General features: G+C 42.3%; 1 protein-coding gene across 1 annotated transcript; it reads left to right on the top strand.

Moving 5' to 3' along the window:
• The first annotated feature begins 3,812 nt into the window (after positions 1–3,812).
• ipmkb (inositol polyphosphate multikinase b) lies at positions 3,813–19,571 on the top strand. Its single transcript, XM_040176661.2, has 6 exons — positions 3,813–5,091; positions 8,888–8,973; positions 10,229–10,325; positions 11,015–11,187; positions 14,211–14,292; positions 15,038–19,571. Exons 1-6 carry the CDS (start codon positions 4,854–4,856, stop codon positions 15,880–15,882), a joined length of 1,521 nt encoding a protein of 506 aa, XP_040032595.2. The 5' UTR covers positions 3,813–4,853; the 3' UTR covers positions 15,883–19,571.
• Positions 19,572–21,533: the final 1,962 nt, after the last annotated feature.

The following is a 21,533-nucleotide window of genomic DNA, read 5'->3' as shown; positions in this document are numbered from 1 at the left end:
ATTCATAATATCTAATAAGGACGTGCTAACTAAAGGAAAAACGTCCTTAAGCAGCTTAGTTGGAATCGGATCCAAGAGACAAGTTAAATTAAGTAAGTAAATTAAAGAAGTCAGTTGATCAAGGTTGATGGAAGAGAAGGCATCCAAACAGGCATCAGGGCCCACTGCTGCATCCAAGGTTCCTACATCGGAGGACAGGTTGGCAGGTTATGTTTTAAGGCGGTCTTGCCAAACTAACCTAGATTCTTCTGATTTGGTGGAACGCCATAATCGTTCAAGTTTCCACACAGTTTGCTTTAGGTTCCGTGTTTGAGAGTTATACCAAGGAGCAGACTTCCTTCGTGTTGCTATTCTTCTTTCCAGAGGAGCAATAGCGTCCGGTGCCACTCTCAAAGAGCCTGTAGCAAAAAGTAAAAAGTAGTTTAAAAAGTAGTACTCACTTTACAGTTATTTGTTGTTCTCAGAGCAATTATCTGCATGTTTCATGAACATTATGTGTGTGTTCTCATAGATTTTCTATAAATATATTTATGTTGTAATATGTTTATCCTTTAATATAATATATTGATTATATTATATTTATATTGTATATTTATAATAGTTACGATATGGTAGTTATATTATATTCTGAATATTGTTTTCTATCTATATCTATAAATTTGTACACTATATAAGTCAGATGCATGCCTACAGCATAAACACCATCATTATCTTGTTCTGAGCAAGAGAACCGACAGGACAGTACTTAGTTCACTGTAAACAGAGCTGCAATCTGTTTATCTATCCCAGTATTTGTGTTCATGGGAACACGGGCCAGTGAGAGCAACATCTCTAACTGTATAACAGATAAATGTAATTGTGATGCAATTAGAGATTTTATGCCGTCTGGAAATGTAATATCACGGAGAATCAGGGGAGTTAATTTGCTCTCAGATAATTTATTTCACAGGCACTGAGCACAGTATGTTTTGTTTTGTTTTGCATTTTTGGTCCAAGAGAACGTAATTCCTACCGCAACACCCTACAGTTACCCGTTACCCATTAACACTGAAAGTCGTATTGTAAGCAAATATTTACTTTGATTCTAAAATATTTGCGGATGGGGGGGGGCGCATGATGGTCTGGTCGACGGGGAGGGTTAGCGCTGCTTCCTGGAGTACGCCGTGGTCGAAAAGGTCTAATGCAGGGGTCCCCACAGTTTTTCTGCTCGCGAGCAACCTTTCACTCGACTTTTCAATCCAACTCATGGCGATATACCCCCCATCCCCCCGCCCCCCTCGGGCAGTTCGCCCGAACCATAATAACAACGAGCAGCTACCTTTATAGAAATGCAATTTATGTCTTTCTGTAATTTTCCCAATAGCAAAGTCATCCAGCGGGCCGAATCCGGCGCCCAGTGTGACACCTGTGGTCTAGATCATTAACGCCTTAAAACCTTTAGTTTCAGTTCAGAAAGAAGTGTCATAGTTTAATGTCTGAGACAGGCTTTTCCATCTGCATTGATCCTCAGTCTGCTGTAGACGTTTCAATTCCAAATTTCACTTAGTGAGAACTATTATTATTATTATTTACAAGTTCACTGAGTCCCTGAGTGTCAGAAGCATCATCTGAAACAGTGCAAACACAGTATCAATACGGTTGTTTATTTAGTTTATATAGCCCAAAATCACAAATTAGCCTCCAAGGGCTTTACAGTCTGTACACGTGACATGTGTCCCAAAACCCTCTCAGGGAAAAAACTTTATCAAGGAGAAAAAAAATGAAGACACTTGGACAACGAAAGAGGAGGGATCCCTATACCAAGATGAACAGGGTGACAAATGTCATGTGTGAAGAATGAACAACATACAAGTTGTATGTCAATGTAAACAAATCTATGAAAACCTGTGAGGAGAGAAAGCACAAAGATTTAACGTGGAAGAAGCTGAAAGTGATGTTCATTAATGAGATATTAATTCTTATAGAATGAGAGAGAGGAGTGTAAGTCCCCCGGCAGTTTAGACCTATAGCAGCTTATCTAAGGGCTGGTCCACACTAACCATGTGACCATGTCTGCCCCCCCAGATTGAAATTGGAGGTTGGTTCCACAAAAGAGGTTGAAGCCATTTGGCTTTTTTAATTTTGGCAATGTCATTAAATTACACTGTTGATTTTCACATAGAAAAGTTACTTAGAACTCATGCTACATATGTGCGTGCGTTCTGGTTTGTTTGCAAACCTACCACGCTCCCTTTCTTTGAGTCCTAGAAACGCCCCTGCATAGATAGATAGATAGATAGATAGATAGATACTTTATTGATCCCTCAAAAGGGAAATTTTTTGGAACACAGCAGCATGTGCAGGGAAGAAAATAGAATAAAAAGATACACATTATATACAATATAATAAGAGAAATAGTAAATTATTAAATTAAATAAACTGAAACAAAAGAATAACCTTCCAAAAGAGACAATAATAATCATTTGTAAAAGGAGAAGAGGAAGAGGAAAGAGCAGCAACATAACAGCAGTACAGGGTTATTATTGTCATTATTTAGCCTGGGATGATTGTATTGTAGAGTGTTATTGCACTGGGCAGGAATGATCTCCTGTATCGGTCCTTGTGACAGCGGAGCTGAAGGAGTCTGTTGGAGAACGTGCTCCCCTGTCCCTGTAGCGGGTGGTGGAGGGGGTGGTCAGGATTATCCAATATGGATAACAGTTTCTTCAGTGACCTCCCCTCCAACACCTTTCCAAGCTGTCCTGTTTGCAGCCAATGATGGAGCCGGCCTTCTTAACAAGTTTGTTAAGTCTGTTGGTGTCACCGGCTCCAATGCTGCTCCCCCAGCAGACCACGGCGAAGTACAAAGCACTGGCCACAACAGACTCATAGAACATCTCCAACATCGTGCTGCACACATGGAAGGATCGAAGCTTCCTCAGGAAAAAGAGTCGACTCGTCCCCTTCCTGTAGACGGCGTTGATGTTGGTCTTCCAGTTCAGTCTGTTGTCGATGGAGACACCCAGGTACTTGTAGTCCTCGACCATGGCCACCTCCTCTCCCAGAACCCTCAGCGGTAGCGGAGCCGTCGTCTTCCTCCCGAAGTCGACCACCATCTCTCTGGTCTTGGCCACGTTCAGGAGCAGGTGATTTCTGCCCGCCCACACCACAAAGCATAACGGCACATTCACATGCACATTCACATCAAAAGCCAAATGAATGTGTGCGCCATTCGCGTCATTAGCGCCTTCGCAACCATTCGCGTCTGTGCATTGATTTTTCATGGAATCTACACGTGCTAGAAAATGAACTTCGCTTTTGGTGTGAACGCAGCATTACAATGGAAGGTTATGCAGCGTTTTCACAGGAGTTCTCTGATATATTGAGACACAACACTAAACTAAATTCACCTCTGTAAACGATGCTACAGTGCGTTCATATAAGCAAGACCACATTTACATTCACACAGTAGGAATTCAAGATATTATTCCAATAAATGAGAGTTGTGTGGCATGACTGTAAAATGTTCTATCCCAATACCATACACCAGAACCAGGTCGAAGGTGTGATTAGAATCATAATGTGTGTTCCTGCACACCGATTGAATACGGACTTGGGGATCCGACGTGAACTTATATAATATTGGTAATTTGTTATATCTTATATAACTAATCTATTGGTTCTATAGTTCACGCTGACCAAAGTGTCTATTTCACCTCGTCATGGCGTAACCAATTAGAGGAAACGTTGCACAACATGAAAAGAAGTGCATGCGGTGCACTGAACTGCCTAATCAAATTCATCAAGGCTGCTGCTGTTGCCGCGATGGTATCGTGTGTTTTGCGACAGTGACGAAAAGTGTCGCAAACGTGTGGGAGGCTTCAGGCACCGTTTGATACGTAGCAAGGTAGCCGCCTAAACTGAACTGGATATCTACAGTTGAGGAGGAGCAGTCGGACGGTTCTTAATAACATACAATGGATTTTAGAAGGTCAATGCATCGTCTTTGTGCTCATCTTCCACGGATATCGCCTCGTCCTGAAGGAGGTTGTACAGCGAGTGTGATGTCCCGCTGCTCTGCTGGGTTGTGACGCGAGGAGGGGCTTGCGAAGCAGCCTGCAGGACAGTATCGATGACTTAGCAATCAAAACCCAACTGACTAACGTTACACTCGTTATGCAATTGTATTGTCTCTATTCGCCCAGCCTGCTTCTCTGTATGCCTATTGACTGTCGTAATATCACCATTCGTGGGAGACAACAGTATTTACATCTCTGGAGCTGCGTCAGGCTAGCTGAAGTTGAACAAGATAACACCGGACGTTGGCTGAAATTGCCTTCGCAATAACTGTGCCAAACATATTTGTTTGTATAGGTTTTGAATAGCAACTGAGATTTGCGCCTGTATTGTTACCGTTGTATGTACGAAGCCATTCATTTTATTTTGGCAAAGCGGAAGTCGGGCTTGTTCCTGCTGTTTTGCCACTGGTAGGAAGTGGGATGTGGCCAGGATGCATTTATGCTTCTGTTTTAAGATATGAAAATCATTGAATTAGTGCTGCTTCGGGAGCTCTGTTTCACCGCCGGACACAGGGGGAATTGCGACAGTGTTGCCGGCCGTCGGGGTGGTTGTTTTCGGCGGTCCAAGACGGCGAGTACGCGGGAAGGTGCTGCGCTGGTTTCGTCTGGACCGGACAATTTCAATGAGGGTTTCTCAACCTCACGCCCTGACAATTCGTGTCTGGCGCTCTATTTTGTACATACATAATAACAGCATGTGAATCGATAGTCACGTCGTTGACTTTTTTATTTTATATTTTTTCTTGGACAAAGACGTTGTGCCCGCACCGCCACACGTGTGTATATGTTTTGCAAATGTCAACGACTCGGCGTCAAGTGATGATGGAATCACCTCGAGCCCTCGGAAGACTGGAACTGACCCCCGGTTCAGGCGCTGTCGGGGTCAGCCCGACCACGCGGCTCTCCGGAGGGCACTCCGCAAAGGAGACGTGCGGGCAGCGGCCTCTGGGGCCACAAGGCCCGGCTCGTCTGAACGGCTGCATCCCGCTGTCGCATCAGGTGGCGGGTCATAAGTACGGAGTAGATACCGTGGGTAAGTACTTGCCTACCCTCCCCTTCCAACTTTTTTTTATTATTGAGACCGATACTGAAATGTGACGGTTCACTGCAGTATTCCTGTGAAAGTGAAAGAGGATATTTGTTTAAGACACTACAATTCTGAAAATCTCTGTTTACTGGGTCTGAGCTATTTGCACGATTCAGTTAAATTATTATCCTCACTTTGTCAGTACTATTTTGTTGTGGTGACCTGTAGGCCTACTCAATCTAATCTGAAATAATTAGTGGATTAGTATGTATGACATCCGTGCGCGGCACGCCCTGTCACTCATGTAGGCAGCTGACATCATTAGTGCCTCCATTGTGTGTCATCAGACGAGTTCCATGTTCCAGTGTTGTGGTCAGGCCTGTTCCAGAGTCCCTCATGCACATGACAAACCTGTATAACCACAAGTTGGTTCTTCCTAGCTGTGGTGTTTTTGCTTAACATGAGCCATTTTAGATGTTGTGTACACAGTGTTTTCTGTGGTTTGGTGATCCAACATTGATTTCCATTCCTTGTGTTGAATTACAGATTCACCAGGTTGGCTCCTTTTTTAAAACTGATTAGTTTCATTCTCAAATAAAAATGCTGATCAGTTCTAACGTTGAGCTCATTGTGACACCAGAGATGAACTCAATGTAGGTTAAATGCTGCATGATTACCCTCTGTGGTTAAGAAGTCAGTGTCAGAATAAATAGAGCAGAAGTCAAATGCAAAAATGTATTACTCGTTCTAGAGCTGAAGTAATACGGCATTTATTATTCTCATGAATGACAATTTAGAAATGTTTCATCACTGTGATGTGCGTTGTTGGGAGTGGCCCCGTGGAACTTGGAGCTGGAACTCTTCTGAAGCACATACCCCATAACTGATTAGTGCACGTGTCTTTCAGTTCTTCTTAATAATGTCTGCCACTATTGTAAATGACAGAAAAGGAATGTATAGTGACGATTCCTTGGAAAGTCCATACAGCTCCTGGTTCCATTTTCTACAGTGTAAGGATCAGTCCCGGTAAACATGATCAACTTTAATTTATTAATTTATTATTATAGGGATCAAAACATTGTTTTCCCGGACTCAATTTTTACTTTCCCTTTAACAATTTGTCCTGTTTATTAGCCATTATCAAATAACAAAGAAATACTAATTCACAAGTGGTCAAAATGGTTACTTGGCAAACTGTACTTCTGAACAACGTTAGGGCCACGGCACCTTTTTGGACTCAGTTGGTCAAGAATCAATATATAAATTATATAAATAATCTAAGTCTGCAATGTTGGGAATGTGTTTGTCTTACATACCCCATGTAGAATACTTCTGTCCTTCTAGCCCCTTGCAACGAGAGGCATTCTGTCAAATGTATTATAAATCCCGTCTTGGGATTGGTGAACAATCATTAACAGAGCCAGCCCCACATGAAGTTGAATAGGCACAGTATTGAGGCTTAGGCCGCAGTTACTCGGTCTCCACGGCAGTTGCAGAATCAGCAGTGGAATCCTGTTCAGCTTTTACTGTTACAGACTGAAAAGGATCCCAACCACCCAAACTCGTCTCGACTGTCTAGCCATTTTCATTGATTATTGACAGGTAGGTTGGCAGGTGGCTGAATTTATTCCTGAGAACTGCAACCAAGTCAGTTCAAAGGGCCCAAAAAGATGAAAAATGGCACAGAAGTCATGATAGTACTCTGAGGAAATATGAACCTGTACATGCAAATCTGTTTTTCTGCTGCCCGTCATAGCGTCTGTAGGTGTGTCTGTTTGCGCAGTGAGATCATAATGAAGTTAGAGGCTCTTATGCAACGATGAAAGTCCAGCTGAGTGACTCGGTACTGACCTGTCAGCTGCCCTGTGTTCCTTCGTCACGTTGATGGCAGGGCAGGTCTGTATAGCAGAAAGCTGCAATTATTAGAGTTAAAGCTGCATTTGCACTAATCTTTGGACGCCAAAACCAGTTCATAAATCTAACAAAGATGGCCGGTTTGAGGGAGGTACACCTCACAGACCCCCATCACACATACATAAAATATTACTGTCAGACTCACATAGACTATGTGTGGGGGGGTTTCTTTATGTTGTTTTGTATTCATGTGCGTTTGCACATTTGTGTGTTCTTCGAAGAATCTAGAGCCCAAAGAGCAGACTAATCCTTGAGTCCAGCTGTAATCAGCCGTAGTCGCCTTTGATGATGTAACAGGACACTCATCTCTTTCTAACTGCATCTTTCTCTCTACACTGGAAATAGGTCGACAAGGGGGGGAAGTAGGGCTGATACGATATCAAATTTTTGTTGTGCGATTATTGCACCAACATTTATTGCAACCAACATTTATTGCGATATGCAATTTTCAGACCATTTTATGCCACTGCTAACATAATGACGATATAATAGCATAGTAATAAAAGTCCGCTATTTCAACGAACAAAGAATGTTTTCTCGGGTCGACATGGCACAGGGTTAGAGCGGGTACGCTGGGAACCGCAAGGTTGGCGGTTCGAGCCCGGGTTGCTCCATGTCCCATGCCGAAGTGTCCCTGAGCAAGACACCTAACCTGTAGTTGCTCCCTGGGCAAAAATGTAAAAGAAAGTCATGGCTTTGGATAAAAGCGTCAGCTAAATTACCTATAATGTAATATTTGTCAGAATAGTTAGACATTAGAAATTGGAATGTGAAAAAATATATCCTGTATAAATAAAACACAAATAATAATTTGTGAAAGGTGTCCGGAAAGGCGTCCGGAGGAACTGACAGTAGTTCAGGTTGAAAGACGGGCGGATGGTTGTTGTTTTAGGTGAGATTTTATCTTAGTTAGCTTAGTTGGGTCGGTGTCGCTCTGTGTCTGTGTACTGCATAAGCCCCGCCTTCCACAAGGAAAAATAAGAGGCAACGCGATCAACTTAAATGTTGGTGACGTTCATTTATATGTAAAATTAATATCGCAGCACCTAAAATTATTGCACGCGATTTGTGTGCGATATCTCATTTTATTGCATGTTGTGACTGGCCTAGGGGGCATAATTATGGCTAACTTCAGAGGATTCCCACACGCACAACTGAATTATTTCAATGCAACACTAAGCAGTGAAGAACATCTCACAGCCTTTTTTCCTGTTATTGGGCTGAGAAAGTCATACCTGCAGAGAAGCATACGGGCTGTATTCATCTAGCTAGCTCTATAGCAATAGAGCTGCGTAGAATTTGGTTTCCATGACTTCATAACGAAGCATGTGGAACTAGATTAGTTTTCGCATTAATTATTTATGATGTACGCGTAATCACATTTCCTTACTTTTTTTGGGGGAGTCATTGTGACCAACACAAGTGGTGGTGATGCCGAGCGATTCTGCAGTTTTGCTGTGTGGTATGAATCTGTCACTCAAACTGGCCCTCGTGGACTGCAGCTAGGTTCTTTTCCAGTGTAACCAGGAACTCCACACATGCTGGGAAGCCCCTGGAGCTCTAAATGTTGGCTGGGAAAATACTCTTTTGTACCCATGAACTTTTCATGGGTTCACGATACAGTCTGTCCCCACCCTCCCACCATATTTCTGTTCTTCCTCTTAGTCTTCTCGGTGCTCATCTTTCTGTTTTCTGTGTTTCATTGTGTTTGATAAATGTGGACGGCCATGGACAAATTAAGCAGCGTGTTGTACCTTCACAAAGACTTGCTGTTGTTCACCATTACATCCAGTGATCTTTACGTTGCTTCAAACTAGGGGTTCAAAACGTATGACTGAGCTCTTATTCTTCACTTCATTTTTCAGTGACGTGTCTGTATTTGTTATAGGCATTTTGCAGCATCCAGATGGAACAGTCCTAAAGCAGCTCCAGCCTCCACCCAGAGGTCCACGAGAGATGCAGTTTTACAGCAAGGTAACAAAGCTGCATTCACAACACCTATTAAGCAGAATCAACCTGTACAATGTTCTACCTATAGTGTTTCTATACTGATAAGCTTATTTGCTTATGTTGAATAAAGTTGTGATAAATCCTGCAATACTCTATGTGAAAGTAAAATTGTTGTGAGACAATGTGCAGAATAAGAGTCAATCTAATGGCTTGGGGTTTTCAAAAAGAAAACTGAAAACAAAGCCCCTGATGGGAGAACATTTTGGAATTTTAACATAACTTCCTTTTTGTGCGTATAGTGTCTTGTACAGAAAAGCCTCGTCAGATTCAGCAAATACACCAAACTTTAGATCATATTGGGAAACAACTAGTGTAAATATGACAAATAATTGAACGTGTGTCTTCTCAGTGAGTATAATCACCACCCCAATAATACCATACAAGGCTGAATGTACTGGGCCATGAGTCCTAGGCTGAAGTCCTGCTGTCAGAGATGCATAACTGAAAGTTTCTCATTTATTGTAGCGTCAGCAGAACTAAGGGACCTGCTCAGGACCAACGAGAAGGCCTGTTAATGTCCCCACTGTAACTGAAGTCAACAAGAAATGTTCCATATTAAAAAACAGACGATTTAAGATTATATTAATATTATAGTGTCAATCTAAATGAATGGTCCACACAAATATAGTCAGTCTTAAGTTGTGTTCATAACACCAGGAAGCGAGGGAAGGCGGAGGATTGTCCTGAGGAGACCACTCTGTCGGTACTAGTGGCTAGAGGCCCAGTGAGCATGATTATAACGGAACACGACATTGAGCATTTGCTGCCATTGCTTTGTTTCTATGGTTCTATAATATGTTAAATGGATGTGTATGCAGAAATGTAAACAATTATCAAAGTAGATGGACATCACACAGTGTCCGTGTGCTGCTTAACGTCTTCCATGTTTGCTATGGAGCTTAACTGCATTGTCGGCCTCAGCAACCCCATAGAAAGCGGAGTGAGTCATGGTCTCTCTAAAGCTCGTAGCTGGACTCTGCTCTGTGTACAGCAGGACACATGTCACACAATGGGTGGGGCCGCTCTAATTCTCTCATCATGTTCATGCTGATCAATTCACATTGTTCCCTTCCCATCTGTTTTTAGTTTATCCAGGTGAAAAGAATAGTTGTACCAGAGTTATAGTGCAGATACTCTTTGTTAGCGATGGACTGATTCATTGATGAGAAGATAACCATACATTTTGTTGTGTGTTTGTGTGTGTGTGTGTGTGTGCTAGGTGTATGCAGAGGACTGCTGTGATCCATGCCTTCTGCACCTTCAGAACCATCTGCCCAAATACTATGGCACCTGGTCCTCTCCTGACAGCCCCAAAGGTAAGTGAGTGTGTTACAAAGTTAGGTTGTTCTCTTGCTGCTCGTACTTGGACCCACATCATTGTGAGCCCCACACAGTATATACTGAGCATATACAGTATATACTGAGCATATACAGTATATACTGAGCCGGCCAGGTGATGTAGTATGAAGAGCAACAAGGCCTGTGAGGAAAGGAAGTCGCATTTTAACAATCACAGGACTTTCACCCAGGCGACTGCTGTTTTTCATGGTTTTTAACCAAACGTCAAATTATTACAAATTCTGTAAAAAAAAAATTGTAAATGGACTGTACTTGTATAGCGCTTATCTAGTCTTCTGACCACTCAAAACGCTTTAACACTACATGACATCATTCACCCATTCATACACTAATGACCAGAGAACCATACACAGTGACACCTGCACATCAGTAACTAACATTCACACACTGCAATGTTGGATTAAGTGTCTTGCCCAAGGACACAACGACATGCTTAACCAGAAAGTCCACTCCAATAACAAACATCACACCTGAACAGGGACTTGAACCCTGGACCCTCAGATCAAAAGTCTGATGCTCTACCGGATAGCTCAGTCAATAGTCAAAGAAGTCACATACTCCTAAAAGAGAAAAATGTAATATTGATTGTGTTATGTTTATGTCCCATAAATAAGCTTTTGTAACTTCTCTGTATGCTGATCTTCAGAGCTGTACTTGAAGCTGGAGGACGTGACCCGGCGCTTTATTAAGCCGTGCATCATGGACGTGAAGCTGGGTCAGCGGAGCTACGACCCGTTTGCCTCGCAGGAGAAGCGGGAGCAGCAGATCAGGAAATACCCACTGATGGAGGAGATAGGCTTCCTGGTTCTCGGCATGAGGGTGAGTTTGATGGAATGGTCTCAGGACTCTGAGTGGGGTACTTAGCAATTTTGGGTTCCCTTCGAGTTTGATTCTTGTGTACTTCAGTCTGGGAAAGAACCTCTAATTGCCCTGGATTAGGATGAATCAGAGCAATAACTAGGAGCTGCAACTGCGGTAAAACAATTGTTATAAACTAATTGTATTAATTGCTTCTACTCCAATTACTGTTGGGCTTCATATAGTGAATCTCAACACAACTCTAAAAGGGGCAAAGACCGGAACAAACAGAAGAGCAATGCAGTGAGATATACTTTATTGTAATAAATCTTGAATGTAAAGCACCATTTCCATATCCTTATGCACATATCGCCATAGTAACCTGGTAGCAGAAGTAACTGATAACACCATAACACAGTGCAATGAACAACACGAGATACGAAGCAGGTCAATGTTTAACCCATTAGACATGTGGAATATGTTGGCGTCGTTGACTGGCACAGCCCAAAACACACACACACACACACACACACACACAAAGTTGTCCATGGAAATAGCTGCTCTTCATCTGTTTGTAGAATCAGAGCGTGGAGCAGTAAACACGCCTCATGAAAAGACTCCGATAGCGAAACCTTTATCACTCCAATCCGTTTCCATTCCAGCTTATTGTCAGTATCGTCCTCGGTTTGCTGTGTCCAGAAGGAAGCAAATGAAGGCTTTCTGTTTGTAAGCAAGCTCATGTTATGTCCATGGTGATGTGGAATACTGGGCATTGTTTGAATCAGACTGTTAATACAATGTATGCTCAGCAGTAGGGAGGAAAGAGGGAAAACCAAACAGATTTCTTGAACTTAAAAGTCACAACTTAGTTAATTCATTAACTAAGTTATTAATGGAACCGATTGGGTGAGCCAACCCAGCCCTTACTACTGCGGAGGCAGTAGATGTTATCACCATGACCTTACATAGAAGGGAAGTGTGAGTGGCTGGTATTCAGGTTATGAGATGATCAATATATTACTAACTGCAAGTCTTTGTGAACTGACATATGAAACTGCCTATTGATGGTGTGAGCTGATCCTTAGTGTAAATGACATCCACTCTATGGCTGTGTGTCTCGGGTCTGTCAGCCTTTGCTCATATGAACTCCATGGAGACCGCTGGGGATTTCTGTGCAGGAGAACGTTATTTTAGATTTGTGCAGCACCGTACACTGAGAAGTGACACAGCATATTATTATAAAACTGAACTATAGGCTATAAAACTAAACTAAGATAACCTTTTCTAGCAGGAATGTATGCTGAGGGTGCTGAAATTTAACTTAAAGCATTACTAATCCACATTTTTATATGAACAACAGTCCATATAAATACATATAATTTGATTGTATAGAAGTCTATGAGAAAAGTACTCTACTTCTCTATTGATTTTTTTTCCCTCAGTAAAGATGGTTTTATGGTCCCAATCTCTGGTCTTATTCAATACAGCAGGATGTTAATTTAGTAAATGATGTTCTGCTAAGAGTAAAATAAAGCTTTAGTGCGTGGCCACTATGATTGGCAGTCTCTGCAACACTCCTCCTCACTCAAAATATGGTCTGATTGCAAAATGCCAACATGTTGACAACTAAAACATTGGTCAACAGACTATTGGGTCACATCACTACGGCGACATCTTCTTTTACAGTATATGGTATAAACCACTGTACGCTACCTCCTCAGCACCAAACAGCAGGCAGGATACTTTCATTCCTTTATCCCCATGATAACATATTGTTTCTTGCTCTTCTGAGTTTGTATCCCTATAGTTGAACGCACTTATTGTGAGTCGCTTTGGATAAAAGCGTCAGCTAAATGACATGTGGCAATTTTGCACAATATTTAAAGAATGTTCAGCTTACACTGTGGTGGCCAAAAAACAAGCCGATGCAGCGTTATCTAAAAGCGGATAGGCCATAATATAAAAGTCCTGTTACAATTGAAGGTACTACATTTAATGTTACATGACCAAAAGTGCAGAAGCACCATGAGGCAACTGTCCTGTTGAAGAATTCTTCCTAGAAATTACAAATTTGAATTCTAACTAACCCTAAATAATAATATTAGGTGTACTGTTATTTAGAAATTAGTATCTAATGAAATAGTTTAAAAGTAGAAGTATCCAACAACCCAGATAAATCAGGGAAGTTGGGCTCAATCGTGCCGAGACAAGGAATTATGGCTTTGAGCGCGGAACATTTCCATAATCTGTTTGTTTACACACAGAGGAGACAAATTAGTGGTAATGACCTTCCTGATGGAGGAGAGATGCTGATGGAGGAGGAGATGGAGAGAATCCGATAAAAGAGGTGGTACGTGATTAGAGGAGAGAGTCCTCCCATGAAGCATTTCCTTTCCTCTTAAGCACGCACTTGGACCCTGTAATATGATTGTGGCTTTAATATTACACAGCATGCTTTTGTTCAACAGGGTCTTGTTCATTCTCATCAAAAGCTTTTGGCTGTTTGCACACATGAGTTATATTGAATGATGGGACACCCATTTCGAAAGAAGGCCAAATGAGTAGTAGTTGAAACCCTTATGACCAGTCCTAGTTGTATCTAATCATTCTTTCATTTAATCTGGTTACTACTCCACACCCCCCTTAAAACATGTGTTGCAACCTACTGTGGCAGGTTGTTGCTTATGGACTCAAACTGAATTAAAACGTGTCAACGTTGTATCTTGGACCAGCCGGCTCCTAAAGAGAGGAGGAAATGTAGCTTCTGTCAGCGAACTTAAAGGGATAGTTCAGTGTGGTTCTTCTCCAGAGGCGGTTTATAATTACATTAAATGGAGTTTGGAGGAGGCAGATGAGATTGCAGCTGTGGACCAGTAGGTAGAGCTGCTGTCTTGGACCTCCAGTTGGGACTTGGGTTGAGAGGATAGCAGCTGCTCCACACAATATGATATACAACTGTATACCAAAACCACCATATTGGGTATTTCAGGGACAAGGGCCGACCAGCACAGCACACACCTCATGTACATTTGTTTCCCTTTTAGGTTTATAAAATGTGTGGTGACACATTTGACTCCTACGACCAGCATTACGGGAGAGGGCTGGTTCAGGAATCCATTAAAGACGGTACGTCACCTTTTTGTCTTATTTAACTAGGGTTGCCAACTTCCTCAACCCCAAAAGAGGGACACTTTTTTTCCAGGTGTGCGCGGGCGCACCATTCTCGGCTGCAAACTGTGCAAAACGCTTTCCTTTCGTCATTGGCGACTGCTTTAACCCATGACATTTTGGCTTCCCATTCTTTTTTATAGCTGCAAAGTTTCTTTGAAGGTTCACTGCTCATTTTGACACACGATAACACTCACCTCCCAGTGGCCAGTTCAAACAAACTGTCACCAACAAGCAACAACCGTGTCCCATAGCAACATTCGCGTGAGTTTTAAAGAAGCCTATTATTGGCCGTCTAAAAAAAATATATATATTGGCTGTGATTGGAATACGGGACTGGAGCTGTTCCTGACGGGACATATCAAAATCACCCATAAATCGGGATGTCCCGGACAATTCGGGACGGTTGGCAACCCTATATTTAACATCACTGGACGGGCAGTGTGAGGAACTTCCAATAATTGTTAGTATGTATAACCCTCTCTTCTTTCCTAAATTTGTTTTCTCTCCTTACCTATCTTCTCTCCTGTCTTTCCTAAAGTCCTCTCTACTTCTCCTCTTTTCTGTCCTGTCACCTCCTCCCTTTTTTGACTTTCCTTAACGCCTTTCCTCTGCTCTTTTCTGTCCTGTCATCTCTTCCCTTTTTTATTCCCTAAACTCGTCCCCTTTCCTCTGACCTTTTTTGTCCTCTGCTCTCCTCCAGGCCTGGCTAATTTCTTCCATAATGGTGTCAGTCTGAGGAAGGATGCTTTGTCAGCTAGCATCCACAGAGTACAGCGGATCCTCCGCTGGTTTGAGTCTCAGCAGCAACTGGTCTTTTACGCCAGCTCCCTTCTCTTCGTCTATGAGGGGCTCCCATCCCCCTCTTCCTCCTCATCGGCCTCCTCCTCCTCCTCCTCCCTTTCGTCCCTTCTCAGCACCCTGTCAATCAGCCCTACTGTGGGGAAAACTGCCGCGTTGTCATTGGCAGCAGACAGCAGTTGGGAGGGGAAAGCGAGACCGGAAGGGGCGAAGCTGGAAGAGGAGGTGGGCGAGTACAACAACAACAACAACAACATTCAGGTGCATCCCTGGGACTGCAGCCTGGCCACCATTTACACTAACCACACGAAAAAGAGCAACCACCACTGTGCCAGGGGTCACCTCCGTGGCAACCATGGAGACAGCAATGCTGTGGAGACAACGGCAGGCCCGGTTCCTGAAGATAACATCTCAGCGCTGTGTGAAGAAGACAACTCGACGTGGAAACGAACTGGCGAGTCACAGCCGGCCAACGGAAACAGAAACAAGTCCCAAGTGAAAGGGCAGGACGATGAGGGAGGCAGGGAGGGCAGGTGCCAGAGGAGGCAAAGGGAGGAGGATGAGGACGGAGAGACGAAAGGACGTGAATGCGATGCAACAGATGGAGGCAGCGAAGACACAGAGGTGGAGGTTAGGATGATCGACTTCGCCCACGTTTTCCCGAGCGAAAGCCCCGATCACGGCTACATCTACGGCCTCAAACACCTGCTGACGGTGCTGGAGCAGATCCTCTGTGATGCTGCCTAGAGCCCCAACTCCTTGCTAATCTGCTCTAGACCGACTGAAGGTGTCCATTCTGACAATCCTCCTCTCCTCAAAAGACCGACACCTTCAAAAGGGATTATTATTATTATCATCATCATCATCTCACCTGTTTGTGACGATCCGTCTGTCCGTCTGTCTGTATGTATGTTGTTGACATTTTTTTCTGTGGTCAGCACCACTACATGCACTAACCAACCCATGAAGGCATTGCGACCCTGTACTTAAACACAACATCTTTAGCTGAACAATTTACTGGTGCTCAAAGAGCTGTACAATGTTACGTGACGACACCTTCTGTGTACATATGCACATGCATAGAAAATATGCGTTTGTTTTCTGTAAAACCCAATACGCATATCACTACACCACCTGGGGCTGGGCAGTGTGTATATCAGGAGCTGATAGTCCTCGCGTAGCAGCTGTCCCTTTTCATTTCTCTGGTCCAACATTGAGGGAACTATATCAGCACTGCAGTTTATATGGCAATATCCATTTTAAAAGAGTTTCATTGAAGAGCTTCAATGTGATGAGGTACAATACTTTTATTTTTCTGTTATGCAATTTCAATGATTTCTCACTTTTTGGGAAGCTGACTGATATATCAATATTACAGTAAGATTACAGTATGAACAAGATGATTAGCTCCGCGTCACCTTTTTGGCAGAACAATCCAAATTAACTTCGGTTGTCACAAGGATTAATTTCACATCAAGGCTTAGTAGCTTATGTGTTTCTACCTGTAGTCCCCCAACACTACCATGGAAACACAGGAGCGTTTGGACAACACAGTGATGGAACATGGATCAAACTCCATATTTCTCCACAGGGCTAAACTGCATTTGATCCATGTTGGTTTAAAACACACTGTCCCATTACAAACAGAGCAAGGCTTTCATTGGTCCCCTCTGAAACCAGTCAAATGAGGGTTCAGGACCGAGCTCGGGATCAGTGGTCTAACCAGAAGTCTGGAGAGTGTTGAGGTTTAAGTCGGGTCGTCATTTAGTGTTTCTGGTGAAACGCGGTCTTCAGGTATCTAACTCAGGTGAATTTACTGTAAGCGAGAATGCGTACTACTACTACTATCCTCTCAGCGAGACGATCCTCATGCTGTCTGCTTGTTTTTTTTAAAGTCTTTAATCTCATGGTTGTCATTATCTCATCATCGCTGACCTTGAGTCATGTTAATATTAGAGTGAAATTCCACATCCTTTTTTTCTTTTACCCATGGCTGTTTTATTGTACATGTGTATGCTGCCAAATCCCCGTGTGTGTGTGTGTGTGTGTGTGTGTGTGTGTGTGTGTGTGTGTTATATGAATACCATTATATTGCCGATGTCATACCTTGTAACCCTGTCTTTTTAAAAGTAATTTTTACAAATCTTTAGAAAGCTTTAAGATCAAGCGGTAACATTGCTCATGGGACACTGCCCATACTCTCACATTCAGTTCATTAACCATGAACTCTATGGTTTTTAGTTACTATAATGTAATGAAGGAGTTATAGTAACTAAGGAGGGCATGAATCGGAAACTCAACCATTTGCCACCCAAATTCTGGATAGATGATTGATTCACAACGGTCTTTTTTTCTGTGGGGGAGTCTTCCTGTATTATACATGATGTGCTGTGATTGGCATCATGATCACATGACAAGACTTCCTTAGGGATCTTAAGATTGTAGTAAAACAATATTTGCAATTTTTATAAAAATGCTTTAACCCAAGTTGACTCCCTGTAGAGAGAAACTGAATGACTGAGAGTGGGACAGAATGAGAAAAGGACAGCAACTGAATGCTTTCATGTCATTTACACTTTTTTTATTTGATGTCGTTTTTCTGGTGCGGAAGGACAGAGATGTCCTGAGTGTTGGTTGTCTTTATTACATTAATCTCAATCAATACATTAATCTTAATCTCTCTGCATTTTCTTTTGGTAGGACTCTTTTCAGCTTTTAAGGTTGATGCTGTAGATGTTAGAAAATATGTCAAAGGTTTATTGAGACCAAAGCTTTCCATAAAAACCTGTTCACTTCACTTAGCTGTGGTGGTCAATACGAATTTTTAAAAATATTTCTTTGCAATCATGCCTTTGTTATCTTGTTTGCCCCAGGAAACAGATTTAGCTTGTTTTTAGAGAAAACATGTGATACGGTCCCCGCTTCTGGACCTTAAAAACACATCTCATACACTTTATTAGCTGATTGTTCATCTGAAGATCAGCTGAAGATCACAAGGTACTGATGCAGGCGTGTGTGAGATTTTATGTATCTATTTGCTCTGGAACGGAGTTTCTTTACATGCATTGATTAATGTGTGTGTCCTGCTCAACACAACCTGAAAGGACTCCACGATGAAACCAACCTGGATCTACGTGACCGAAGTTCTGTCTCTGTCATTCCTAACCATGTTTCTACCCAAGCAGGGCTATAATTTGTGGGGAGGAACATGGACTAATGCTAATAGCCATCAGGGGTGTTCGACACGTGGACGTCATTAAGCAGCTTCTCCCTCAGTCTGTATGAGAGACCGCCACTTTCCTTTTCATTGCTCACCTTAAAGGGCCAGTACGTAGGGGACGTTTTAGCAGAGTTGCACCCCTGATCTTGTAAAAGGGAGAGAGGCGCTCACACTGTTAGAGCCCACCTCACCCCACGCAGCGTCACCTTTCAGAGAGTCCATGACAGACAGTTTTTACACTGTCTGTTGTAACTCCCTTTACATGCTCAGCCTTTGTGAACTCCAGGATCCCATGGCCTGGCTTTGATTTTTGTTAGTTTATGTAGCTTGTAATATATGAACAGATTAACTAAATTGTATTATGATTTTAATCGGAATCAAAAGAGTACTACTAGAATGTATGGCTTTGTTTGAGTTTTCCATAAAACTGATAAATTGTTTAAAATAATCAATGTGAAAGTTGAGGTGTATTTTATTAAAGGATGTTTACAGGACCCTTTTTTTTAAATCACTGCCTTATTTTTCTTCTTCTTCTGTTTTAAATATTGATTATCGATCATTCTGGCAGTTTTGTGAATCTCCTTTGTGTTACTAGCCTGTTGTGTTATGGTGAACCAACAACACAAACCGTATTATGCATTTGTATACAAGGCATTGTTGATGGAATAGCACTGAGGGACTAACTGACTCATTGTGAGGCAGCCAATTAGTGCAAACATCAGCTGTTGTCACTGAGGCAGGTGGCAGATTCTCCAGCAGCACTATGTTGCTATTCTATATAAAGGACGGGTTTTAGTAGCAGTATATCCATCCTTTACACTTCATTCTCATCAAAAGCTTTTGGCTGTTTGCACACAACTGAAACACAACATAGTCTTTCCCATTCCACCATACGTCATCCCATTCCACATTGCGTTCTGTCATTCCACATTGTGTCCTCCCATTCCACTTTTACTGTTTGACAGCCCTTTTCAAATATAATAGACTGACTAGAAAAAGCCCAATCCCTGATTTACCATGCATCCCCAAAATAATAGCAGCCCTGTGTTTACTACGGAGCCTTACGTGTACCAATAAATGATTTTACAGTGTGTGTAATCATTCTAATACCAATTAAAAAGAATATAACAAAACCGATTAAATACATGTTTTTAAATGATTCTGAATTCTGTTACCTTTATTATGTCTTTAAATGTAATAAAATGACTTTGCAGCAGTCATTTCAAAGGATGTTTGAATTTAACATGTGCTGAGCGATTAATTTGATGCCACACAGTTGGCTAATTTAAATTAACATCACTGCAGCTAGCATCGGACACAGAGATGGGCAGTGTTTCTATTACTTGTATTTGAAATATGTATTTCAATAACTTGAGTATTTTGTATTTGATAACTTAATTTGTAACTAAATTCTTTCAATTATAGTAATTTTGTATTTAAAATACTCAATACTTGTCTGTGTCTGGCTACATAGCATATTGGTTATAATATTAAACTAGCGATCAACGCTTACACTCTCTGCCACCAGTATTTTATCTTAATACATTTATTTCAGGGGTATTTTGTTTCAAAACTAATTTTGATGTATTTTTTCCCCCCTCTAATCAGGCGCTTTTACAAAATAGCTTGAATGACACGATTAAATATTTGATGAATTGATAATTATCAACTTATGTTTTTTTTAATCTTTATTATTTAAGTCACTACATTTTATTATGACAGGAAATTACCTCAAAAGGCTGGCGCATGCTTCTGCGTCTTTACGCACCGCTGTGTCGACGCACACGTTTTAATTCATGGTTCTAAAAGTCTTGCGTGTGTTGCAGAGCAATTCACCGCCAGAACAACAGGCGGAGTAACTTGTTTTTCTTGAAGACGACCTGGAGAGTCACGTCTTTGTGTGTGGAAGTTAGTACTTCTAATGGCTCTTAAGTGCTAAAATGTGTTAGTGTTTTTAGTTTGCGGCGGAAGATGTGAAGGCTCTCTGCGGTCCTGATGTCTTCAGAGAGCTCGTTTCACCATTTCGGCGCAAGGACAGCAAAGAGTCGTGATCTAGTCGAGTGTTTTGCGCTCAGTGAGGAGGAACTAGCATTTTGGCAGATCCAGACCGGAGTGTCCGAGTTGGGATGTAGGGTTTGACCATGTCCTGGATGTAGACTGGACTGGATCCATTCACAGCATGCTATGTGAGCACCAGTGTTTAGAACTGGATGCGGGCAGCCACTGGTGGCTAGTGAAGAGAGCGGAGGAGTGGAGTAGTGTGGGAGAATTTAGGAAGGTTAAAGACCAGTCGAGCTGCTGCATTCTGAATGAGCTGCAGACGTCGAATGGCGGCAGCAGGGAGATCTGGAGAGAGTTGCAGTAGTCAAGAGGGAGATGACAAGAGCTGAATCAGTACCTGCGCTGCCTTCTGAGTGAGAAGAGGATGTATTCTCCTGACGTTGTAGAGCGTGTATCTACAGGATCGTGTCGTTGCAGTGGAGAGTTGGCTGTCAAGTGTCACACCGAGGTTCCTAGCAGTCAAAGTGGGCATTAACACACAGTTGCCAAAGTCAAGGAGTGGGTTAACTCTTGCCTCCTCCAGAGAGTTGGGAAAACAGCCAGATGACAGAAGAGTTAGTGAGACAGGTGAGGAAAGGAAGAGGGTCAGGAGCAATAAATCGTAGGATATGGGATGGCATGAGCAAGAGGGCAGGTAGTCGGACGGACATAGGTTATTAAGGTAAGAACTTGGTTAAGAGACAGGGGGGTGAAAGAGGGAAGCGAGGGGGATAGAGGAAGTTGATGGGACACAAGTAGTAGGAGATGGGTTTGAGAAAGAGCGTATGTCAGCTATTCTTTTGGTAAAATAGTTTCAAAAGTCTCCCGGAAGAAGGGTGGAGGGGGACTCGGGAGTTCGAGGATGTTGGAGAAAATGGATTTTTTTGGGGTTATAAAAAAGATTAAATTCTAGATTGGTAGAAACCTTTTGGCAGCAGAGAAAGAAGCAGAAAAAGATCAGAGAAGAGATTGAAACTTAGGCAGGGCGTTGATTCAAGGCAGGATAGATTCATGCTTTTGTTTAGGCCTCAGTCTGGCCCTACTATCTGAATGTCGCAGCTAAAATTAAGACTCATCAGACTATGCAACGTTTTTCCAATCATCTATTGTCCAGTTTTGGTGAGCCTGAATTGTAGTC

This window comes from Gasterosteus aculeatus, chromosome 5 (assembly GCF_964276395.1).
Source record: "Gasterosteus aculeatus chromosome 5, fGasAcu3.hap1.1, whole genome shotgun sequence".
NCBI classification, from domain to species: domain Eukaryota; kingdom Metazoa; phylum Chordata; class Actinopteri; order Perciformes; family Gasterosteidae; genus Gasterosteus; species Gasterosteus aculeatus.
Note: the sequence above shows the minus strand (reverse complement) of the source record. Positions and strands in the feature narration are given on the sequence as shown.